Source organism: Pteropus vampyrus, unplaced genomic scaffold, assembly GCF_000151845.1.
Source record: "Pteropus vampyrus isolate Shadow unplaced genomic scaffold, Pvam_2.0 Scaffold244, whole genome shotgun sequence".
Classification (NCBI taxonomy): Eukaryota; Metazoa; Chordata; class Mammalia; order Chiroptera; family Pteropodidae; genus Pteropus; species Pteropus vampyrus.
The window spans coordinates 2,821,977-2,849,267 of record NW_011889025.1 but is presented as its reverse complement, the minus strand read 5'-3'; the positions used below and the strand labels follow the sequence as shown (position 1 = coordinate 2,849,267).

The following is a 27,291-nucleotide window of genomic DNA, read 5'->3' as shown; positions in this document are numbered from 1 at the left end:
TCAGGGATTGACCACATACTGGGACACAGAGATAGCCTCAACAAATATAAGAGGGTTGAAATCATACCAACCATATTCTCTGACCATAATGCTTTGTAACTAGAGATCAACTATAAGAAAAGTGGGAAGATCCACATATACATGGAGATTAAACAACGTGCTACTGAAGAATAACTGGGTCAGAGAAGAAATAAAAAGAGAGATCAAGAAATACATACCAACAAATAATGATAGTACAACATATCAAAACTATTGGGACATGGCAAAAGTGGTCATAAAAGGAAAGTTCATATCATTACAGGCCTTTCTCAAAAAATAAGAATGAAGCCAAATAAACAACCTAACGCTTCATCTTAAAAAACTAGAAAAGGAAGAACAAATGAGCCCTAAAATCAGTATAAAAAAAAAGAGATAATCAAAATCAGAACAAATTAAAGAAACTGAAAAAAAAACAATAGAAAACATAAATACAAAGGATCATACAAGAATACTACAAAAAGTATATAACACCAAATATAATAATCTAGAAGAAATGGACAAACACTTAAAAAAATAAACCTTCCTAAACTGAATCAAGAACTGGAAAATCTAAATAAACTATCAGCAGTATGGAAATTGAAACAATCATCAAAAACCTACCAAAAAGTAAAAGTCCAGGACCAGATGGCTTCACCAGTAAATTCTACCAAACATTCAAAGATTTAATCCCTATTCTCCTCAAACTCTTCCAAAAAAATCAAAGAGGAGACAATACTTCCGAACTCATTTTATGAATCCAATATTACCCTGATACCAAAACCTGGTAAAGAAAACTACAGACAATATCTGTCATAAGCCAGATGCAAAAAAATCCTACATAAGGTACTAGCAAACAGAATACAGCAACATATTTTCTCTCTTTTTTTTGGTAGTTTTTTTTTTATTATTATGATTACATTGGTTAATGAAAGTTTCAATGGTACAATTCAACAGTAAGGCATATATACACATTGCATTGTGTGTTCAACTCCAATAGTTAGATTTCTTTCTGTCACCACATATTTGACCCTTTAACCCCATCTACCTCCCCCCACCCCCTCCCCTCTGGTAACCACTAGTCTACTGTCCACGTCCATGAGTCTCTGTTTGTCCTGTTTGTTGCTTTGGCAATTCGGGATCTTTTTTGCTTCTATACAAATCCGATGATTTTTTTTGTTCTAATCCTTTAAAAAGTGCCGATGGGCTTTTGATGGAGATTGCATTAAATCTGTTTAATGTTTTAGGTAATAAGGTCATTTTAACAATGTTGATTCAGGGAATTCTGGGAAACATGGTGGAGTGAGAGAGGTCCTCAGATCTCTCTCCTTGAAACAACAATAAGCTGATCATCTAAAACTGAACAAAAAACATCCAAACTGCACACCAGCACGTCAGAGTGTGCGATCTGCACATGGGAGTTACCACAAGTCAGAACCCCATGTGTCAAGCGGTGGACTGGGAGAAATAAAGAAGCTGCCTCTTACAGGCTTCAGAGTTCTCTGCAGGAGGACAGAGAGGGGTGAAAGTGCGGCGACTTCCCTAAACAGCCCTGCCTGGAAGTACCGTGACCTATGCAGCCGGCAGGAGGGCACAGTCATCAGGGCAGAAAGCAGAGAAGCGCGACAGGACCGCAGAGAAACAACAGTGAATTTTTACCGGCCCCGGCTGCAAAACCAAGACTGACCCAAATCCCCCCACCTCCAACCCAGAGGGCCCCTCCCCCATCCCCTCCGAGACCGAACAACTTGGAGCACCAGGGGAATTTGAGCAAATACTGCTGAGACTGTCGCTGAGACGGACAAGGACTGAAACTGAGGGTAACGAGTATGATTAAATATCTATAAGAAAATCAAAAAAGCATTATTTAAGCTTTATATAAATCAGGGAACAAGAAGCTTAGATGCTACCTACTAAAAACCAAAAGAAAAGCACCTTCTTTGCAGCAAGCTAAAGAGAGAACTTTATATAATAAATCATCTTTCTGAAAAAACAGCAGAATACACTTCCATTAATGCCCAGGTGGAGAAATAGTTCATTAAACACCATGAACAACCAAGGTGGCACGGTATCTCAGAAAGGAAGAAAAATCTCCAGAAAATAAGCTTACAGACATAGAAGTATGGGACTTAAATGACAGAGTTCAGGATGGTACTTCAGAAAAAAACTCAATGAGTTCTAAAACGAGTCAAATCAACAATTTCAAGAATTGAAAAAAACAATTAGAGGAGCAGAGCAGAGAGATTGAAATCCTCAAAAAGAACAGAATACATCTTCTGGAGATAAAAACAAACAAACGAACAAACTGCAAGAGTTGAAAAATGAATTAGCAAGCTTGGGAAATACAGTACCAAATGGAGGAAAGAATCAGTAATATCAAAGAAAGAAATCTAGAAATGCATCAGAAGGAAGAAGAGAGAAACCAAAGAATGAAAAATAATGAAAGAGAAATTCAAGAAATAGTTGATACCATCAGGAGTGGAAACATAAGAATAATGGGCATTACCGAAGGTGAGGAAAAGGAGCAGGGACTAGAAAGGATTTTCAGACAAGGAGTGGATGAGAATTCCCCAAATCTAAGGAATGAGCTGGAGCTTGGAATTCAAGAAGTCAACAGAACACACAATTATCTCAACCCAAAAAGGCCTTCACCAAGACATATTGTATTAAAGTTATCAAAATCAATGACAAAGATAGAATTATCAGGGCAGCCGGGGAGAAGAAAATGGTTACTTATAAAGGAAAACCCATTAGATTATCGTCGGACTTGTTAGCGGAAACCTTACAAGCCAGAAAGGAATGAAATCAAATATTTAAACTACTAAGTGAAAGGAACTACCAGCCTACAATAATATATCCAGTTAAGCTCTCTTTTAGATATGAAGGAGAAATTAAGACCTTCCCAGACATACAAAAATTGAAGGAATTCTCCACTATGGGGCCTGCAGTAAAGGAAATACTGAAAGGGGTCAGCTCATCTAACACAAAATGACAAAAAAAAAAAAATACATGATTAGGAATAAAGTGACTATCAGGCAAACAGAAGCAGAGGAGTGCAATCGTTACAAAGAATAGAGCATTATAAGCTTAAATAATAATAAGAGAATTGCTATAGCAAGATATTAATGAACGTTCAGCATACATAGGGACAAATTGAAATAACAATGACTAAAAAGTGGAGGATTCAAAGGTCTCAGTTTGCAAAGGGGAATAAAAATAAGGCACGCACAGAAGAAAATGGATGACTGTATATATATAACTATACTTTACATATTCATAATGGTAACCATACACCAAAGATTCAGAACTGATGTATATAACACAAAACAAAAAGAAGCAGAGGGGAAACCCACAAAAGCCAACCAAAATAAAGAAAACAGAGACACAAGGACAAGGAAGCAATGGAAACACTGAGTTACCAGAGAGCAAAAGATAAAATAGCTATAAGAAGACCTTATATTTCAATAATCACCCTAAATGGAAATGGACTGAACTCACCAATAAAAAGTCAGAGTTGCAGAATGGATCAAAAAACAAAACCCAACCATAGGCTGCCTCCAAGAGACACATCACAGCTCCAAAGACAAATATAGACTCAAGGTAAAAGCGTGGAAAATGATATTTCAAGCAAATGGCATGCAGAGAAAAGCGGGAGTAGTAATACTAATTATCAGATGAAATAGACTTCAGAAAAAAGGTAAAAAAAGATATTGAGGGACACTTCATAATGATAAAGTGAATCATGCACGAAGAAGACATAATATCTATGAAGACATTAATATCTATGCTCCCAATCAGGGAGCTCCGAAATACATAAAGCATTTACTAACAGAACTAAAGAGAAAAACAGACAAAAAAAAACTATCATAATAGGGGACCTAAATACCTCATTGTTGGTTATGGACAGATCATCCAAACAGAAAATTAATAAGGAAATAACAATCTTAAAGGACACATTAGATCAACTGGATATAAATGACATTTACGGAGTGTTCCATCCCAAAACAGTTGCTTATACATTCTTCTTTAGTGTACATGGAACATTCTCAAGAATCGACCACATACTAGGACACAGAGATAGCCTCAACAAATATAGGAGGGTTGAAATTATACCTACCATATTCCCTGATCGTAATGGTTTGAAACTAGAGATCAACTGCAAAAAGAAATCAGGAAGTACCACAAATACATGGAGATTAAACAACATGCTACTAAAGAATAACTAGGTCAGAGAAGAAATAAAAAGAGAGATCAAGAGATACATAGAAATGAATGAAAATGATAGTACAACATATCAAAATTTTTGGGATACAGCAAAAGTGGTCATAAGAAGAAAGTTCATATAATTACAGGCCTATCTCCAAAAACAAGAACAAGCCCAAATAAACAACCTAACACTTCATCTTAAAAAATTAGAAAAGGAAGAACAAATGAAGCCTAAAGTCAGCAGAAGGAAAGAAATAATCGAAGTTAGAGCAGAAATAAATGAAATTGAAAACAAAAACACAATAGAAAAAATAAATACAACAAAGAGCTGGTTCTTTGAGAAGGTTGATAAAATTGAAAATCCTCTGGCTAAAGAAAAAAAGAGAAAGGACACAAATAAACAAAATCAGAAAGGAAAGAGGAGAAATTACAACAGACATCTCAGAAATACAAAGGACCATGCAAGAATACTATGAAAAAGTATATAATAACAAATTTAATACCCTAGAAGAAATGGACCAGTACTTAGAAAGATACAATCTTCCTAAACTGAATCAAGAAGATCTGGAAAATCTAAATAGACCAATCAGCAGGACGGAAATTGAAACAATCATCAAAACCCACCAAGAGTCAAAGTCCAGGACCAGATGGCTTCACCAGTGAATTCTACCAAACATTCAAAGAAGATTTAATACCTATTCTCCTCAAACTCTTCCAAAAAATTAAAGAGGAAGCAACACATCCCAACTCATTTTATGAGGCCCATATTACTCTGATACCAAAACCTGATAAGTATAACACACAAAAAAAGAATCTACAGACCAATATCTCTCATGAACACAGATGGAAGAATCCTAAATAAGATACTAGCAAACTCAATACAGCAACATATTAAAAAATTATACACCACAATCAAGTGGGTTTCATCCTTGGGGCACAGGGATGGTTCAACATATGGAAAGCAGTTAATGTGATACATCATATAAACAAATTAAAAAATAAGAATCATATGATCATATCAATAGATGCAGAAAAAGCCGTCAACAAGATACAGCATCCATTTATGATCAAAACACTTAACAAAATCGGTATGGAAAGAAAGTACTTTAACATAATAAAGGCCATGTATGACAAGCCCTCAGCCAACATTATACTTAATCGTGAAAAACTAAAACATTCCAAGATCAGGAACAAGGCGAGGCTGTCCATTATTCCAAGATCAGGAACAAGGTGAGGCTGTCCATTATTGCCATTATTGCCACTGTTATTCAATATAACATAGGAGGTCCTAGCAAGTGCAATCAGGCAAAGAAAGATATACAAGGCATCCAAATAGGAGATGAAGAAGTCAAACTGTCACTATTTGTGGATGACATGATTCTCTATATAGAAAACCCTAAAGACTCCACAAGAACACTACTAGAAACAATAAGCAAATACAGTAAAGTCTCTGGATACAAAATCAACGTTCAAAAATCCATAGCGGTCCTGTACTCTAATAATGAAGTGTCAGAAGAAGAAGTGAAAAAATAATTCCTTTTTCAATTGCAACAAAAAGAACAAAATACCTGGGAATAAATCTAATGAAACATGTGAAGGACCTATATGATGAAAACTATGAGACCCTATTAAAAGAAATTGAAGAAGATACAAATAAATGGAAAGGTATTCCATATTCTTGGATAGAAAGAATCAATATTTTTTTATTAATTTATTTTGTTTTTTTTTATTAAGTTTATTGTGGTAACACTGGTTAACACAATTATACAATTTTCATTATAATTTTGGACATTATAATGTCATTACAATGTCATTTCATTATAATGTCCACAATTATAATGACATTGTAATGACATTATAATGTCATTGTAATGACATTATAATGACATTGTAATGACATTGTAATGACATTATAATGACATTATAATTTTGGACATTATAATTTTCATTATAATTGTGGACATTATAATTTGACATCTATATATTCTATTGTGTGTTTACCATCCAATCCAGTTTCCTTCAGCTACCATATATTTGATCCCCTTTACCCAATACACCCTCCCTCTACCTCCCTATATTGACCCCCTTTACCCATCTACCTCCCCACTTCTCCCACCCCTCCTACGCTCTGGTAACCACTAGTCCATTGTCCATGTCCATGAGTCTCTGTTTGTCCTGTTCATTTGTTGCTTTTAGATTTATATCCCACATATAAGTGATATCATGTGATTTTCAGCCTTTTCTGTCTGGCTTATTTCGCTCAACATGATTATCTCGAGGTCCATCCATGTTGTCACAAATGGAAGCATTTCATCTATGGCTGAGGAATATTCCATTGTATATATGTACCATAGCTTCTTTAGCCAATTATCTATCGTAGGACACTTCAGTTGCTTCCATGTCCTGGCCACTGTGAATAATGCTGCTATGAACACCTGTGTACAAATATCTTTTAAGCTATGCGTTTTCAAGTCTTTGGGGTAAATACCCAGTAGAGGGATTGCTGGATGATATGGTAGATCAATTCTTGTTTTTTGAGGAACCTCCATACTGTTTTCCATAGTGGCTGTACCAATTCGCAGTCCCACCAGCAGTGTATGAGGGTTCCTTTTTCTCTGCAGCTTCTCCAACATTTCTTATTGCTTGTTGTGTTGATTATAGCCATTCTAACAGGTGTGAGATGGTATCTCATTGTGGTTTTAATTTGCATTTCCATAATAGATAGCGATATTGAGCATCTTTTCATATATTTGTTGGCCATTTGTATGTCCTTTAGGGAGAAGTGTCTGTTCAGGTCCTCTGCCCAGTTTTTGAATGGATCGTTTGTTTTTTGTTGTTGTTGTTGTTATCTAGTCATATGAGTTCTTTGTATATTTTGGATATTAAGCCTTTACGGGAGGCGTTGCTTGCAAATATATTTTCCCATTCAGATGGTTGTCTCTGTATCTTGATGATAGTTTCTTTTGCTGAGCAGAAGCTTTTTAGTTTGATGTAATCCCATTCATTTATTTTAGCTTTTACTTCCCTTGCCTTTAAGGTCAAATTCATAAAATTCTCTTTAAGTCCAAGGTCCTTGAGTTTAGTTCCTATGTTTTCTCCTATGCATTTTATCTTTTCAGATATTATATTCAGATCTTTAATAGATTTTGAGTTAATTTTGGTGTGTGGTGATAGACAGCAGTCTAGTTTCATTCTTTAGCAGGTGGCCTTCCAATTTTCCCAGCACCATTTATTGAAGAGGCCTTCCTTTCTCCACTGTATATTTTTGGCTTTTTTTGTTGAAAATTATTTGCCCATAAATATATGGATTTATTTCTGGACTTTCGATTCTGTTCCACTGGTCCGTGTGTCTGTTTTGTTGCCAATACCATGCCGTTTTGATGACTGTCGCTTTGTAGTATAATTTGAAGTCAGGCAGAGTTATGCCTCCAGCCTCATTCTTTTTTCTCAGGATGGCTTTGGCAATGGGGTCTTTTGTGCTTCCATGTAAATATGGTGATTTTTTGTTCTATTTCTTTCAAAAGTGCCGATGGGATTTTGATGGGGATTGCATTAAATTTGTATAATGCTTTAGGCAATATGGCCATGTTAATTATGTTGATTCTTCCAATCCAAGAACACGGAATATCTTTCTATATCTTTGTATCTTCTTCAATTTCTTTTAATAGGATCTTGTAGTTTTCATTATATAGGTCCTTCATATGTTTCGTTAAATTTATCCCTAGGTATTGTATTCTTTTTGTTGCAATTGCAAAGGAATTATTTTTTCTGCTTCTTTTTCTGACACTTCCTCATTAGAGAATAGGAACGCTATGGATTTTTGAACGTTGATTTTGTATCCAGAAACTTTACTGTAGTTGCTAATTTTTGTATTTTTGTTTATTTGAGCTTGTGTTTATTTCTTGAGATAAGCTTGTAATAATATTAACTTTCCTTGTATACCGCTTTTGCTGTGTCCCTAAAGTTTTGATATGCTGTACTTTCATTTTCCTTTGTTTCTATGTATCTCTTGATGTCTCCTTTTATTTCTTCTCTGACCCAGTCATTCTTCAGTATCATGCTGTTAATCTCCATATCTTTGTGGTTCTTCTCACTTTTTTAGCGTTGATCTCCAGGTTCAAAGCATTATTCTCAGAGAATATGCTTGGTATGATTTCAATCTTCTTAAATTTGTTGAGGCTAGTTTTGTGTCCCAAAATATGGTCTATCCTTTTGAATGTTCCATGTGCACTTGAGAAGAACGTATAAGCTGCTGTTTGGGGATGAAAGGCTCTGCATATGTCAATTATGTCCAATTGATCTAATGTATCATTTAAGGATGTTATTTCATTTTTTATATTCTGTTTGGATGATCTATTCATCTCTGACAGTGGGGTATTTAAGTCTCCTGCTCTGATTCTGTTTTTGTCATTTCTCCTTTTAGCTCAGTTAGGAGATGCTTCATATATTTTGGTGCTCCCTAACTGGGAGCATAGATATTAATTAGTGTTAGTTCTTGATGCATGGTTCCCTTTATCATTATGAAGTGTCCATTCTTGTCTCTCTTTACCTTTTTTATCTTGAAGTTTATTTAGTCAGATATAAGTAAAGCTTTTCTTTGGATACCATTTGCTTGGATTATCGTTTTCCACCCTTTTGCTTTGAGTCTACATTTTTTCTTGCAGCTAAAGTGTGTCTCTTGAAGGCAGCATATGGTTGGGTTTTGTTTTTTGATCCAGTCTGCTACTCTGTGCCTTTTTATTGGTGAATTCAGTCCATTTACATTTACAGTGATTATTGAAATATGAGGTTCTCCTATAGCCATTTTATCTTTTGTTTTCTGGTAGCCCAGCGTCTCCATTGTTTTCTTTGTCCTTGTGTCTCTGTTTGTTATTTTAATTTGGTGGCCTTTTGCAGATTTTTCCTTGTTCCCTCATTTTGTGTTACATGCCTCAGTTTTGAATTTTTGGTGTGTAGTTATCATTAAGTTTATATAAAGTATATACACACACAGTAGTCCTTTTTCTTCTGTGTGCACCTTAACTCTATTCCCCTTTGCAGATTTGGATCTTTATCCCCTCCCCACTTCTGTTTTTGTTGCCCCAAATTTTCTCCGTATATGCTGAACATTCATTTCTAAATTGCGGTAGTATTATCTTCTTCTCTTTTTAGAACATAATTTTTTTAAATCCTTTGACCAGTATGTAATACTTAAGCTTATAATACCTTGTTCTTAATAAGGGTTTCATTCCCCTGCTTCTTTCTGCCTCTTGGTCATCTTCCTCATAGCTATGTATTTTTTTATCCTTTTGTTTCAAGTGGAATGACCCCCTTCGATATGTCTTGTAATGCAGGCCTTGTAGTGGATAACCCCCTCAGCTTATGTATGTCTGGAAAGGTCTTTATTTCTCCTTCATATTTAAAGGAGAGCTTTGCTGGTAATTCCTTTCTTTTAATAGTTTGAATATTTGGTTCCACTCCTTCCTTGCTTGTAAGGTTTGTGCTGAGAAATCTGATGATAGTCTAATGGTTTTCCTTTATAAGTTACTGACTTCTTTCCTCTAGCTGCCTTGAGAATTCCTTGTCATTAATTTTTGACAATTTTAATATAATGTGTCTTGGAGAAGGCTTTCGGGGTTGAGATAATTTGGTATTCTGTTTGCTTCTTAGATTCAAAGATCCAGCTCTTTCCATATATTTGAGAAATTGTCATTGACTATTTGACTATGCTCTCTGTTCTCTGGCCTCTCTCTCTTCTCCTTCTGGTATACCCATTATTCTTATGTTGCTTTTCCTGATGGTGTCAGATAGTTCTTGCAGAGTTCTTGCTCTTTTTTTTTTAATTCTCAAATCTCTCTCTTCTTTATTCTCTGTCATTTCGAGATTTCTGTCTTCGATATCACTAATTCCTTCCTCCCTCTTGCCAGCTCTATTACCTAAGCTTGCTATTTCATTCTTCATCTCTTTTAATGTGTTCATCTCTAGAAGTTCTATTTGATTCTTTTTCAGGGTTTCAATCTCCTTGCTAAAATATTCATTTTTCATTTATTTTGTTTCTAACTCCTTGGAATTGCCAGTCAGAATTTTTTGCATCTCATTGAGTTTTTTCAGAAGTGCAATCCTGAATTCTATTAAATCGCTTATTTCTGTCTTTAAGCTTATTTTCTGGAGATTTTTCACTTTCTTTCTGAGCTGCCTTGTCACCTTGGTTGTTCATGGCATTTGATGGACTATTTCTCCACCTGGGCATTAATGGGAGTGTACTCTGTTTTTTTGTTTGTTTGTTTGTTTGTTTGTTTGTTTTACAAAAAGAAATTATTGTGTAGTAATCTCTCTAGCAGGTTGGTAAGAAGCAGTTCTTTTGATTTCCAGTAGGTGGCGTCCAAGTCTATTGGGTCTCTGCTTTGAGGCTAAAAATGTTCCTTTCTCTCTGGTAGGCTGTGTACTTTCTCTACGATCAGGTCGGCTCAATCTCAGGCCTTTGTCCCTATGAAAAAGTACGATGGGCGATGGAGGTCTGGGACTCTGAAGAGTCCCTGAAATCTTGTTACTGCCCCAACAGTCAGATGCAATGTTCCGCTTCCTTCTGACTCAGCCGGACTTGTTAGGGATGAGGTTAATTGGGAGAGGCCTGCAGTGTGCGTGGCTGCTTCCCTTCCCCTATTGCTGTCCCCCAGGTTTCAGCTGTCCTGCTTCTATATCAATGGTGCCTGTCTCTGGTACCAGCTGTAGTGCAGGTTTCAGCACCAGTTTCGCAAATTCCCCTGGGGCTTCGCCATGCTGTGAGAGGATTTGGGGTGGGGGGAGGGAATGCTCTGGGTTGGTGTGGGGTGGGGGATTGTCGAGGCTCCATGACTCAGCCTCCCGCTTGGCAGTGGTGACTGCTAAGACACAGCTGTTACCCCTCTGCGCTCAGTCCCGGCTCCACTCTCTGCCCTGATCCCTGGGCTCTGCTGCGTGGAACATGCTGATTACTCAGGTAGCACTGTTTGGAGAACCAGCGGTAAAATCTCCCCACCCCCTCCTCCTGCAGGGATCTCCAGCTAAGTACGGCAGCTCCTTTGTTTCTCCCAATCTACCCCCCCAGACTCTGATGCGCAGAGCTCTCAGACGTGCTTGTATGCAGGTTCGGTGTTATCTGTTGAGTTGTAGATGTTCAGCTTGTTATTTCAAGGGGAGAGACCTGGGGAGATCCCTCATGCCACCATGCTTCTGACATCACTCCTCAATTATTCACTTTTAAGCCATTTTTCTACTAGACACTTTATCTTTTTCTTACTGGTTTGTATAAATTTTTTGTATATTAACGTCATGAGCAGTTTATTCTTTCTTTAAAAATTTCACTCTAATTTATTAGAGGAGTGATTTATCCAGACTTTTACAGCAAGTCTGGAGCAAAGCTAATTGTGTTCTTGATCTTTTAACGTTTTTGCACAAAATTATAGAATTCTTTCATGTGATACTTAAAATATCTTTGTGTCTCCTGGTATAAAAGAGCCTGGATGAAAGAGCATTCATGCTTAACTATTCATTATTTTTAAGTTTCCGGTTTAGTGCTTAAGTATCTTTATTCAAAGGAAAGAAAATCTATATGGCCGTTATAGCTAGAGTTTACCAACTTGACAGTACAGAAGAAGAGGACTAGACAGGCCTACACCTCAAGCCCAAGGGAAGTACACAGGAGACACAAACAGGCAGAAGGGTTGGTGTTTAGCAGAAGAATGAGTGCTAACACTCAAACAATGGCAAAAATCCATTTAATCCATTCTTGCCCTGATTTCATTGGCACGAGAACTGCTACTTCAAAAAAGATGACAGGTATCAAATATGCAGGAAAATATTTTCTTGATTTCCTTAGTAGGGAGGAAAAGAGAAAATATATGTGACATGATGAATCTATACTACTTCTGGTCTAAAGTCTCCAAATTGTCTACACTAATCAGGTGAATAAGATAGTTTCCAAATTCTTTATTTGATGCCATGCTCACATAGTCATCTAGATTAAAAATCTGTTTGGACACTGAGCGTGTCTCGGTCTACAGTATCAAAATAGATGATCAGGCAACCCTGAGTGATATAGAGGCTTTTAGTGTTTTCTTGTACAGCAGTCGGTAAAATGGCATTTACCTCTGGGTTAGAACAACCTTAACAAGCTCAAGGAGGAGAAGCCTTCTCTAGATTAATGCTACCAACAGCCCCAATTGTGTTACTCGGGGGTTTTTTTCCCTACGTTGATTTGAGAAGAGCTAGTAAGTTTGGCAATTCACAAAAGGGATAAATCAAGCTTCCCATGTTTGAAGTATATGAACTGCAAATATAGACTCATAATGTCTGGAAGGGCCTCAAAGAATAGAGGATATCATGAGATGTCCATGACAAGAGATTTCAAGTTTTGAATCATTCCGGATCACCTTAGAATCTGACAACTTCTCACCAACCCTACCACCTCACCCTTATCCAAGCCATCGTTACTCCTCACCTGGACAATTGCAATAGCCTCCTAACTGATCTCTCTGCTTTCCCTCTCAGCCCCACATAATCTAGTCTTTTCCCAGCAACTGATTCACTCTTTTAAAACATAAGTCAGACCATGTCACTCTGATCAAAGCCCTCCAAAGTCCTTTCCAATGGCTACAACGCCCTGCATATCTAGCCCCCTGCTCTTTGCCCTCGTCTCCTACCACTCTTCTCACTCTATCTGCTCCAGCCATATTCACCTTTTACAGGAATGTTCTAGCCTCAGTGTCTTTGCCTAAAATGTTCCTCATCCAAGTAGCTGCACGGCTGGCTCCCTTTCTTTCTTATGTTCCAGTGCTACCTTATCAGGCAGGCCTTCTTTCATCTCCTTATATAAAAATAGCACCTCCCCCACTGCCCTGCTTCAAGATTCTTCATAGCACTTATCACCACCTGACATATGTTTGTTGCTTGTGTCACCTCTCTAGAGAAGGGACTTTGCCTATTTTGTTCACTTTTGAATCTTCAGTGCCCAAAACAGCTTTTGGAACATGGCAGTTACCCCATAAATGTTTTTAATTGAGATAAAATTGACATGTAACATTATATTAATTTCAGGTGCACAACATAATGATTTTGTATTTGTATATATTGCAAAATGATCACCACAATAAGTCTAGTTAACATCTGTCACCATACCTAGTTACATTTTTTTCCTTGTGATGAAAACTTTTAACATTTGTTATCTTAATAACTTTCAAACATACACTACAGTGTTATTAACTATAGTCACCATGCTGTACATTACATCCCTGGGACTTATTTACTTTATAACTAAAAATTTATACCTCTTGATCACTTTTACCCATTTCCCCTATCCCCCAACCCCAGCTTCTGTCAACCACCAATCTCCAATCTCTTCCCCATATCTGAGTTCATTTTTTTTAGATTCCACATATAAGTGAGTTCATATGGTATTTATCTTTCTCTGACTTATTTCAGTAGCATAATGCCCTCAAGGTCCATCCATGTTGTCACACATAAATAGTTTTTTGAATGAGTGAAACAGAATGTCAGACCTGGAAAGACTGTCTAGTCCACCTTCTCCCCATTTTATAGATGGGGCAGTAAAGCTCACAGAGGAGAGATTTGTCCAGGATAACAGAGTGTCTTTTACAGCAGAGCCAAGATTCATAACTTCTGACTTTTCAATTGTTACTTCCACTACATTAAAATTAAGTTTTTCTGTCTTTAAAGCCACTCAAAGTGATTTTGTGTCATCCTACAGTCATCTGTTATAGAGTCTAGCACTATGAACTGTCTTGCTTGCATCTAACCTAAATCTTTCATCTTATAGGCTAAACGATTTCCTCTACTTCAGCTCTTGGTGGAAAGAAAATACATTCTAAAGATATACAAAACTTCTTTCAATCAAACATTTGTTATTTTAAGGATCTGCTATTTGCTCTAAAAAAAATAGCCAATGTGCCCCTCAAAAGACTTACATTAACCCCATGAAGTAAGTCTCTCTTGTTAGATGGCAGGGATCTAGAGACATCAGGTAGGATGACACATGAGTGTCTAAGTGACAATACCTTTGACTCCAGGTTAGTGCAATTTAGGCAGGAGACCATTAAAACATGTCCTCTAAAAAGAAAATATATTGTGTCTAATAACCAAACCTATTTAGTTTGAAACCAACAGACTCTAGCATTGGATCTGACACATTCATCCATGATACAGATGTGGTCATAATTCACAGCTTTTACTAATCAAATAACCTTCCTTTGGACTACTAAGGGAATACACAGTGGTGAGCCCCAGCTTGGCCTTGGCATCATTCTTTTTCTGCCTTGCTTGTTGAGAGCCTGATTTCTTTCTTCCTGTGTTAAAGCCTCTATCATTTTAACAGCAGACTGCCATGATTTCTAAATTAGATTTTTCCATTTGTAAATCAGGAAGCAGGACAAGGTGGGCTTGCATATTCTGCTGTCAGTGCTAAGCTCTTCTGGGTAATAGCTTGTCTGATGAGAATGGAAAGTGTTCTCTGGATCCTGGAACTTATTTGGGAGAAAATGCTATAGATCTTATTTAGAAGAAGTGATTTAAATGAGTGAGGTTCTCTTTAAATGGAAATCATTCTTCGGTCATTCTCACTACTTTTTCCTTTAAAGTACCTAGGAGGAAGCTTGAATTCATAAATTCAACTAAATGATTCAACTGGTAGTGTCATTTTTATCCCCCTTGGTCTTCAGGATTGGAGAATACAACCCAATAGCCAGACAGAACAGTATGGTCAAATAAGAACACTGAGCTAGTACTCTCAATCCTGAACTCCTTCTTTGGAACAAGGCTGAAATACTTCCTGAAAGACCTTTGAGTGCAGCAGCATTCATAAGTTGATCAGATGAGTGAGAAGCTATTCTTGTTCCTAGAGGGAATGAACTACAGGACAGGAAAGCATTCTTTTCCTTTTTTTCTTCTTCTTCTTCTCTGCCTCCACCCCTCTACTCTTTCTCTTTCTTCTCCTTCTTCTTTTTTTTGACTGAACTGAGTAGCTTTTTAAAGAAAACTAGTATCACAAAGGACTTAACAGTTAGCATCGGTGCCCTTCTTGCCAAAAGTGGGTACAACATTGATGAAGGGATGTAGTACCATCATCCCACTTGACACAGCCCATAACTGTCTCCTCCTCCTTTTCCTCCCCCTGTTTTTCCTCCTTTTTGGCCACTCTAGGAGTTTGACTTCTCAATTTCCCAGCACAGGCCGGACTTTACCTCCAAGTGCATGGCCAGCTACTTCCAGCATGGTGAGGTCCTCCACCCCACACTGGCCAAGGGTAGACTCATCCTCCAAAGTGTGCCTGACACTTGATCTTCTGGGGTGATGCCCTCCAGAGAGGCTCCATGAGATTTGACCTGGGCAACTGTCTCCTGGCCAGTGACCTCAAGGGTATATAGCTCCTGGACATGGACAAAGAACTGCATGTTGGCTATTGAACCAACCACAGCCATGGCTGACACTACCACAAAGATGGAGTCAAGAAATAGGAAGGAGTACATTCTCACTGCTTGCTGCATGCCACATAATTACTCAGAAAAATATTTTTTGAACCATATTACTGTATTTTAATTAGTTTCTTTATTCGTTTCAAGTATACAGTACATTGGTTAGACATTTATATAGTTTATAAAATGATCTTCCTAATTTCTCCTTCTCCCCTCTGGTTTTCCACCTAACAAATATATTAATGCTAACTGCATTCCCTATGCCATGCTCCCCATCCCCGTGACCATCTATCAACTAATAATTTGTACTTCTTTAACCCTTCACCCCATTCTCCGAATCCCCCAACCCCCCCATCACCAAATTGTCCTCTATATTTGTGAGTCTGTTTTTGATTAGTATTTTTTTGTTCCTTAGATTCCGCAAGTAAGTGACATTATATGGTATTTATCTTTCTCTGACTTATTTCACTCAGCATAATAACCTCTAGGTCCATCCATGCCATTGCAAATGGTGGGATTTCATTTATTTAAATGACCGAGTAATATTCCATTGAATATATGAACCACAACTTCTTTATCCAATCATCTGTTGATGGGCATTTAGGTTGCTTCCAAATCTTGGCTATTGTAAATTGTGCTGCCATGAATATTGGGGTACATAGATCTTTACAAATTATTGTTTTGGTTTTCTTTGGATAAATACCCAGAAGTGCAATTGCTGGGTCAAAAAGTATGTCCATTTTTAATTTTTGAGAAACCTCCAGACTGTTTTCCATAGCGGCTGTACCAATTTGCAATCCCACCAACAATGTCTGAGGGTTCCCTTTTCTCTGCATCCTCACCAACACTTATTGTTCTGAGAAAAACATTTTTAATAAAGAGTCTCATACTAGAGAGAGCATCCTGAAAGTGCTGAGTAGTGTTTGATGGGGAAGAATAAAATGTGGCCATCCAATTTCAAAAACATAATCTCATCATTGGATAGAAGTGGAATGGCATACCCCTGCAGAGTATGTTTGAGCAGAGGCAGAATGGTTATTGGGCAGGATTGTTACCAAAAAGTGTTAAACATCTACTAGGAGGTTGGACTATGTCATCTCCAAGGTCTTTTCCAACCCTGCCCTGCAAGTTTTGACAAGTTGCAAGGGTGATAGTGATTGAGGCCCCTAGATATTTGACTATTCCAACCCCAATTTCTAGTGGGGAAGGAAACAACACCTAGCTCTTGGAAGGCTCCATAGATGCAGGGGATTGTTTGTCTATCGACAGAAAAGAGCAACAAAGGTGATCGAATATGCGGGGAGGCTTAGCTTCCAGAAAACCCTTTTTCATCTGTGGTCTTATAATAACTTTGAAATTGATAGTATGGAAATAATTCCTGCTCTCCTCCAACAGCTCCTCCTGTACCTCAGAGACAGAAATCTAGGTTGTAAGGTCCATGGGCCTGAGCCAGTCATTGAGCAAGATCTTATATTTTAGGTCTCCTGAATTTCTCCATGCTGCAATTTAAGTACATTTTCTCATGTGTAGTCTTCAAGAGAAAACTTGGAAAGCTACTATGTGCATTTCAGAAAACCAAACTGGATAATTCAGATCATAAACCCATTTTTTCTCCTAACTCTGAGCTTGGAGAAACTCAGATTGTCCCACATAATGGCCTCCTATTTTCACTGTATTTTGTTTAACTATACACCAAATGTCTCTATGTAACAGCAAGCAGCAGGACCAGATATGCAAAATTCAACCCTGAAGATGTTTTACCACTATTTGGAGATTTGGAAGATGGAAAGCAGTTGACATCCTTATAATGTTTCCTTTGCTGAAAAGATCAAAGATAGCCATGCGAAGAGAAATTAACACCCCCCCCCTCAAGGACTATGCCCATATTTAAAGTAGCTGTTGAACAGTAGTATTCTGTCTCTGGAGATTAGTACCAGCTCTGCCAGGCTTGCCTCATGTGTGAATAACTAAGAGAAGCAGGAAAGTGAGGATCAATAATTGCTTGATAATTGTGACACAATCTCCTCTCTCAAGCCTTGTCCTCCAATCATATAACCTTAAGTCTGATGCCTGTTTATGAACTGCATGACTTTAAAACAAAACATCATTTGGCATGTGTACACAGCATGAAATGAAAAATCATAATTGGCAAAAGGAGTACTCTTGACATTATTTAACATGAATTTTGCTTCTGGATTTCTGGTCTGGTTTCCTTTATACCTTTTAAAAAAGGTCTCTTACCTATCACAAGCCAATTTAAAGGCCATTTTCTTTATTCAGGTTTATCTCACACTGCTTTTGAGAGTAATGGTGAGAATTACCCTTTTATAATTTTCCTTTACGCTCTGAGAACCAACTGAGCTTAATTTTTATCACCCAAGGTCTTCTAGTCCTAAACTGGGATTCTCAATAATATCTACCAATTTTCAATTGTACGGCAATAAACCTACTTCTCAAGTAGTTTATGGCTATAAACTACTTAAAACAAAATAGAGGGACTCAGCTCCTCTTTTTGCACGAAAGACCCTCTTTTTGTTCATTCTGATTTTGTTTTGCTGACAGATGTGCTTCTATCAAAATCAATGCCCAATAGAAAAATCATAAAATAATAAATTGTCATTTGTATTGAAGCCTATCATATAGTTGATGTCAATCTAGTTATCCTGGCCCTCACGTGGTCCTGTGCCCTGGTTGATTACCAAGGCCATCAGGAATGCTGAAAGAAATTTACAAATAGATGGAAAGAATTTACAAACAGATTCACAAGGCAATAATCAATTACATTCTGCCAGATATTTGCATTACAATTTACAGGGTTATAAAATAACTCTCAAACACAATCAAAGGCACTGATAATACAGAAAATATACTAGACCTAAGCTATTAGGCCCATTACATGAAAAGAAACTCTGGACTAGGGGTCCAGAGAAAAATCTTGTTTTACAAACTAGTGCTAAGGTGGGGAAGAAGCTGAGATTTAGAAACTAACAGAAAAAAGAGAGTACCATAATGCAAGTCCCCAAAGATTGGAATTTGGAATGGAGGAGGCTGAGCCCTGCCACTTGAGTGCTTCCTACTTCAAAGCCTCGGTTTCTCTGGGCTGAATCCTTGGGGTAGATCAGCAGGCCCAGCTAAGGAGGAGCTAGGGTAGGCAGAGGTTTATCCCATCCATTCTCTTGGTTTCAACTACTATTATAGGCTAAAGACTATCACATCTACATTTTCAGCCATGACCTTTCTTTCAAGATAAACGGTAAGGCTATAAAATTTCCTGCTACTGTTGCAGCAATAGGTACTTCAAACTCAACATGTCCAAAATTCAACTTTTTAAAAATCCTAAACCTGCTCTTCCTCCTGTATTCACTATCTCAATTGATGATACAACATTCAATCAGGCATGGAAACCAGAAACCTTACCTCCTTAATTTATCTTACCTCCAGTATGACCTGATGCATCTAATGAATGTCTTAAATATGTTCTTTCCTGTCTATTTCTAGAAATACTATTTAGTTTAAGATCTCACCATCTCTTCACCTGGACTAGTGATATATTTTAACTAATCTTTCTGAAACTCATCCAATAGTGTGTTGGAGCTAGCTTACATCAGCTGATGAGAACTGGTTATACTGGTTATGTGCACCTCTTCCCAATTCTATGTCTCATGATGTCATATTGGGAGCTTGAAATTGGCCACAGTAGGACTATTTTACACCACAGAATTGGCAAACACTACAAATCAAGACTTTTTCACGGAAAGCTGCTTATGAAACATTAGCAGCACCTTTACCACTGCCAATTCCTCACACTTTAGCCAAGCTGATGTTTGTAAAACACTTGTTCAACTATGCCCCTCTCCTGATTAAAACTCTTTGGTGGTTTCCTATGGCCAATAGATAACATTAAGCTCCTTAACATGGCAAATGAGGCCTTTCCTCATCTGTGCCCTGCCTAATCCAGCTTCCTCTCTCAACCCTCCTTAGTCTCCCAGTTTATATGCTAGCTCAAAGGTCACAAACGGACTCACTCAAGCCTAAATTGCCTCACATATGTATTTTGTTTGGCCTGCATGCTATAACTTTTTTGAGCCAACATTTAAAACTAAGAATTTCTACCCCCAAAATCCATATTTCTGATTTTTATTGAAAAATTTCAACACTGGACCCTCGTTTGTGCTTAAAAGAACAATTTTACAAGAAGCCGAGCAGCAGATGACCTTCTTGAGAAGGTATGTGCTCTACAGTTCACCAGTTCTCACCATTTACTCATCAAAATTATGCATATGAATCCACACCTAGCCTTCATTTTTGTTACCTATTATCTGTTTGGCTTCTGTTGTTGACCATATCATAAAGTCCTGATTATTATCAGAAACCTCTGACCCTCATTATAGAATCTCTCTTGCTTTACCATGGCTGTCCTGATGATAGTCTAGTCCCTGCACATTCTAGAAAGGGAAACACAGCAGGATGAAGAGAGGCAAAACAGAAGGTAGAAGAGGAGTAGAAATCTATAGTCTGGGTCAGTCTCCATTTTGAACTAATAAAATTATGAAAATGACAGGCAGGGACTGTCCTAGGTTTTTGTGACTTCAGGGTATTCCCTATAAAGCCCATCTGCTAACCCTCCTTAGAGTCTTGAAATGTCTACCTTCTCAGCTAGAGATTGGAAGGAAAGACACAAGGAAACTAGCTCACATGGACTCAAATTGTGAGAGCAAGGGTTGTAAATGAGAATCAGTTTCTTAATTTGAAATTAGGAAACTTAATTCCTTTTTGCTAAGTGATTGTTTTGTGTCTAGCACTGTGCTAGATGCTATGGGAAAACAAGAGCACACTAAGACAGCTCTGCCTCCAAAGAGCTCACAAGCTCACTGAGGAGCCAAGAAAGATATGTGAAATAATTAGAGAAAAATATATGTCAGTATCAGAAAAGTTAAGTCTTAGATGTAACCTAGTATCCACAACATCTAGGTGGTCAGTAAGGGATGGGATCAAGTTAAGAGGAGGAGCAATTAAAGAAACCATGGCTTTAAATGGCCCTTGACTGGTTGAGAAATTGGGATAGACCATTCCACATAGGGGATCGAACAAGAATATACACACAGAGAGCAATGAATGAGCTAAGTGTGGCAACCTGTGAATGACAAGGCTGACTGGAGGGGAAAAGGCAGTCTAGGTGAGAGGACATGGTTGGTCACTGAAGACCAGTTTTTCTTTTGAAAAGATTTCATCTCTGGTGTCACGTACCCAGAAAGCCAAATAGAGAATCAGAGGCTCCTTGTGAGCACTGAAAGACAATGGAATCAGATGGCTCCAGAAAGCATTTCATATTCTAGGCATAGGCAGAAACCTTTCAGCTCCATAACACAAGAGGGGGTAAGCAATATTCACAAGTACCATTGTGTGTCTTGGACAGACCTGGCAGCATTGATTTAGAGAAAGAAGAAAATAAAAGAGTAGGAGAAATAGAAAGAGCAAGGAAGTGAGGGGAAAGGACTGGAAGAGCACCACATAGAGAGCATGTGCATACTTCCAATCTAACACAGGGATTTTTCCCTACACCACCCACCTCCTGCATCTAGATCATGACAGAGAGTGAGGAATGCCCCTCCTCACTGAGAAGGGGTAAATTCTCAGATTTCAGCTCCCATCTCTCCCACCTCTAGGTTTTATGCTGGTTGTAGTGTTTATTTATGTTCATTACCAGGCCCACTCAGACCTACTTCTTCCTTAGCCTGTAGACTTAATTTCTGTGATTATTCTGTCCAATTTACTTTATGAGCCAGTTGCTCACTTCCTGCTTTATGGTTTGTAGCTACTCCCTCTAAATGTTTAACAATGTTTACTCACTTCTTTATCTAAGCAATTGATGACCAATGTGCAACCAGCTTTCAACTATTCGGAGGCTGGTACAACCACTCCCTAAAGGAAACAGATTTCTTGCAAGCTCCTCCCCATATTTCTCCTCCACCTTTCCCCCACTCCATTTTCTGGCCACTTTCCTTTTTGGGATCTTTCATCCAAGATGGGAAAAAGGCAAAGATGTTCAAAAACCGTAACTTATCCTTTTGTCAGTTCTCCAGCAATTGTGAGTTTCTTAAAAAAAAAAAAAAGAGTAAAAAAAATTATTAAAACAATATTTGTCTATTCTGTGAGAATCTCAATTATCCATCTCAATGTTCTCCCCAGTTAAAATAAGTGTTTGGAACTGTTTTTTTTAAGTGTATTAAGATCAATATTTCATAACTTCCTGGAATCCTATATGTGCTTTGAATAATCAGTTCAAAGACCTCAATGAGGTCTTCTGTGACTATTCTGGTCCTCCTCATTCTCTAGCTCTAGATTCCTAGTACACTGAGACTCTTCTGTGGGTCTAGTGAGCTGCCTCAGTTTCACTATTAGACTGAGAACAGACTGGATCCCAAAATACACATTTAAAGTTGAAAGATTTTTTTTCTTCATTGATCAGGCTCTGCACACTCACCCAGAGATGCTCCTGGATACCCATACCTTTCACTTACATCTGCTATTTACACCAAGCATCACATCATGGACATAGCAATTTTATCAAAGGTCCTTTTGCTACTGGTAACCCCTCCCCCAAGCCTAGAGGTTATCATATACAGAGTACTTCTTCCTAATAAATTCTCTCTACCTTGTTGGGACCTGCAGGAAGTTGGAGGAACACTGTCTGGCTTTGGTCTTTGGTCTCTTGAAATCCTACATACATATAAAGTCATTGTAACCATTTGAGGTTATCTTCTCTTCAGTTCCCTGTGCTTGATTTAGTGGCATGGTCATTAAGATTACTGGTTGTCTTTAGCTTTTCAAATATTCCTACAATCTCTGCTGCTCATTTGAAACTGAACACATACTACTATACACTCTTTCATACCAATTTTGTATAAGTCTGATATACCAAGCTAAGCTCCAGAAGGTCAGGAAAAATGTCCTTTACTTCTCTGTATTCCACATTAAGCCTCAGACAGAATTGGTCATTTTGTGGTTGCATAATTTTAAGAGCCATATTACCTGGGTTTGGATCTTGGCTCTGCTACTAAAAGCTATGTAACCATATGTATGCTTTAACATTTGTGTGCCTCAGCTTCTTCATTTGAGAATATTTACCTCAAAAGGTTGTTGTGGAAATTAAATGAATAAATACATGTAAAGTACTTAAAACAGTGCCTTGCATACAGTAAGCATTCCTCACATAGCTATTATGGTCAGAAGAATTGACAGAAGAATGGTGATTCTAATTCTTGAATCACTGATACTTGAGAGACCCTGTGCTCCCTCTTCCTCCAAGCCTTAATCCTGCTCTTTTATGCTTGTTTTATTGTGCCAAGGTCCCCACTCTGATGATGGACACCCAGTTCTCGGAGTTCACACCAGACATCACTCCCATCATGCTGGCCGCCCACACTAACAACTACGAAATCATCAAATTGCTTGTCCAAAAACGGGTCACTATCCCACGGCCTCACCAGATCCGCTGCAACTGTGTGGAATGTGTGTCCAGTTCAGAAGTAGACAGCTTGCGCCACTCCCGCTCCAGGCTGAACATCTATAAAGCTCTGGCAAGCCCCTCACTCATTGCTTTATCAAGCGAGGACCCCATCTTAACTGCTTTCCGCCTGGGCTGGGAGCTCAAGGAGCTCAGCAAGGTAGAGAATGAGTTCAAGGCTGAGTATGAAGAGCTTTCCCAACAGTGCAAACTCTTTGCCAAAGACCTGTTGGACCAAGCTCGGAGCTCTCGGGAATTGGAGATCATCCTCAACCATCGAGATGACCACAGTGAAGAGCTTGACCCTCAGAAGTACCATGACCTAGCCAAGCTGAAAGTGGCAATCAAATACCACCAAAAAGAGGTAAGGTGAGCCCTTATCTGCTTTCCAGTAAACTTAAGACCTCCAGAGTCCAGAGTAGTAGAGCAAGAATCAGCATTTTTCTACCATTTAGCCCTCTAACAAATAATTAGGCCTCAAAAACAGGCCCGTTTACCCAAGGCACATACAGCCTCTGCATATTTTATGGCCATATAAGTAAAAAAAAAAAAAAATACTGATCATCTGATTCTTGGATAGGAAAGCGCTTATTATTTCAACAAATGTTTATTTAGCACTGTTCTAGGTGTATGAGATATAGAAAATAGGCACTCTCTCGCCTTGCTTTCATGGAGCTTACAAGCTAGTGGTAGACATTAAGCAAATGATAACATTACTGAATATATAATTACAAATTAATGTAAGTGCTCTGAAGAAGTTCTGAGAGCATATAAGAAAAGACCCTACCCTATATACTAGGACATGGCAGCCAGTGATCATGGATGGCTCACTATCTGGATACTGGTAATTATTGACAGAACTAAGTCCTTTGCAGCCCCTTGGCAAGAAGGCTAGGACATGTATTCGAAAAATGGAGTCATATTCAGTGTGTGTAGTTCTATAGAAGGCTGGAGAAACATCTGCCATGGTGTGACCTCCAAATCTTCAGCATTCATGTCTTTGAGGGAGGTCAGTTCAAGATCTCAGAAGAGGTTTTGTTTTCCAGCTTGGCCACATTTACAATCTAGCCAGTGCTGTTCTATGCCATCGAATCAAACAATTTTGGGGAACCTCCCAGCTAGCCTAGTAGCCTAATTTGGCTCTTTAAGGAGGCAGCATGGTACAGTATAAAGAGCAGGGACTTTGGAGCCGAAGAAATTGAGGATGGAACTCCAACTCACAAGCTGTATGACCTGAAGAAAGTTGCTCAAATTTTCAGGACATTTGGGTTTTTTTGTTTTGTTTTGTTTTTCCATTTATAAAATAGAGATGACATGACACTAGTTCCTCCACTTCATAGAGTTATTATAGGAAATAAATGAGAAAATGCTAGTATGGCACAGGAAGTACTTCAATGTCCATTTTCATCCCTCTGCCAATGCTACTAGGAGTCAGATTCAAACAGGTTGAACCAAGAGGTGTTTGCCATCTGAAGGGCAAACAGCAGTACCACCCCTTCATGGGTCCAAGCTCTGAGGCAAATCACATTGTGTGCTTACCAGGTCCCTTTCTCTCAGACAAGAAAAAAATATACTATATCTTTGAAATTAGGCAAAAATGAGTACCAGGGGCAACCTTGAAGGGAATTAAAAAAAAGACAAAAGAAGCAACATAAAGACTGAAAGGGTGAGTTGGGGGAAATGGTAAATGGATAGGCCCATCCACATCTGCTAATCCTGTTTTTGCCACTAATTGCTTTAAGTATTTCACTAATACTGCAATTACTTAACCTCACTTTTCTCTTCTGAAAAACAGGGATAACAAGAGCACTTACCTCCCTGTACAAATATAAAGTTTAAATAAAATAAAACAAGTAATATGCACAATATTCAGCATACATTTAAATAAAATAAATCAGGTAATATGCACAATATTCAGCATACATTAGGCATTCAATAAATATTAGCTGCTATTATTATTCATTCCCACCACCCTACTGTTGATGTATAGTATCAGTTGTGTTAAGTAGTCTGCTGTAGTCTAATTGACTTTTCTTCACTTTGATATATGTGTATATTTCCATTAATGATATATATTACAGTTTCAGTGTGTTTTTCACTTTACATAAATTGTTATAATACTGTGAGAAAAAAATCACAGGTATTTTTAGAACATAAATTGCTTCCAAATGAGAAAAATGTTTAATGGGAATACAGTATTACAAAATAGATATTGCAGAATATAACTAAAGTTTGTATTCCTTACCTCATTAGATAACAGATAAACTTAACAATTTCAGGTTCCCATACCCTTGAAAATTGACAAAGCTTTTATTTTCAGTTTCAATGCAATATTTTGTCAATTTTGTATTAATAGATCATTTCCCAACTACTTTATCACTTGACTCCTTCTGCTCATATAATCTTCATTTGCAAATTTTAGTTACAGCTCTATTTGGAAACCATCATGATGACTTCCTCACTTTCACGGGAATCTGCTTAGCATATGACCATGGACTCACTCTTGGGTTCTACATTCACTGCTCTCTAGCCCTCATTAACCTTTACAACATTTTTCCCTCATGTTTTAGTCTTTTATATTCCTGAAACTTTGTCTCCTATTTCATAATTTATCTTATTATTTTTTATTACAGTATATCTCCATGTTACTATATGTTCATACAATATACTTCTCAGCTATCATTATAACAACCAGAATGTGCCACGGGCTTGTGTTACTTTTTGTCCTCTTAATTAAGCACCAGAGATTCCAAAATTGTTTTGAGTCCATTTGTTGTGTACTGTGTACATTCAAGAAGAAAAGTTGATTGTTTTTATTGTGGTAAAATATACATAACAAAATTTACCATTTTAACAATTTTTAAGTTCAGTGGCATTAAGTACATTCACATTGTTGGGCAACCATCACCACCAGGAATCATTTTTTTGAAGATGCACAAGTTTGGGGGTATCCATTTTTCTTTTCAATAGTGAGCCCATACAGTTGGAGTTTCGTATTTTGCAGACCACATTATTTTTAATCCATAATACTGGCAAAGCAGTACCTCTTAACTTTTCAAAATTATGAATATTCGGCAGTAATACAAAAGTAATACAAAAAGCACTATATTTGTGCAAAGAGCAACAATTTTAGGCTTGGTGGTATCCATTCATCATTGTGAATCAAATCAATGAGAACTCTGAAATTTAATAGACCAAATGAACTATTTCAGTCAGAGCACATCAAATTCCAACACCAGGTTTGCAGCAAATGCAGCAAAGATAGTGAGTGAACTTCAATGTCAATAATTTCATGAAAAAGAATATACTTTCACATAAACCCCTAAATGGCCCAAAGTTTAATCTCATGGCCAGAGACTTTGGAATTATTTTGGAATTTATATATTTAGCTCCAAATCTTCCAAGATAAATTATCTTAACAATGGTGATAGATCAATTTAAGTTTAGGTTCTCTTCAAATGAAGCTACACTGATAAGCAAGGCAAGCTTGAGAATCCAGATACACCTTAAGGTTTGCACTCCAAAGACACCACTTCCAGAATGTAAAACATGATTTATACTCATCAGAATCTATAAATATCTTCTGAATTGTGACTGCATTTCTACTAAAAATCTTGTAATCCTTCCCAATCTATGAAATATAGTATTTAAAAAAAAAAAAACCTGCAGTTCCATTTAGTCTCAAATGAGTATACAGTTAACTCTTGAACAACATAGAGGTTAAGGGTGTCGACCTCCATGCAGTTGAAAATCCTTTTTCTTTTGACTTTTGACTCCCCCAAAACTTAACTACTAATAGCCTACTATTGACCAGAAGCCTTCCAGATAACATAAACATTAACATATAAAGCTATAAAGCTAGAGAAAATGTTTTTAAGAAAATCATCACAAAAATACATTTACAGTATTGTCATATTTATTGGGAAAAATCCACATATAACTGGACCCACGCAGTTCAAACCTTTGTTGTTCAAGGGTCGACTGCAGTCTCTAATTGCTCTCTATTCAATCTACATGTCTACTCTAAGGCTGAATACTCTCAGCTTGAATAAATCAGCAATGTCCTTATTTTGGGGTGTTTTGGTAATTTCAAGTTGAGTGTGTTTGGATAAGAAACAC

At 37.6% G+C, this 27,291-nt stretch overlaps 1 protein-coding gene across 1 annotated transcript in view; it reads left to right on the top strand.

Annotated features, from left to right (window-relative positions):
* TRPC5 (transient receptor potential cation channel subfamily C member 5) overlaps nucleotides 1-27,291 on the top strand; it is a 173,724-nt gene that overhangs the window by 10,651 nt on the left and 135,782 nt on the right. The window contains exon 2 of the mRNA XM_011374351.1: nucleotides 23,015-23,536. Within this exon, the coding sequence (XP_011372653.1) occupies nucleotides 23,015-23,536 (522 nt within the window). The remainder of the gene's footprint in view (nucleotides 1-23,014; nucleotides 23,537-27,291) is intronic.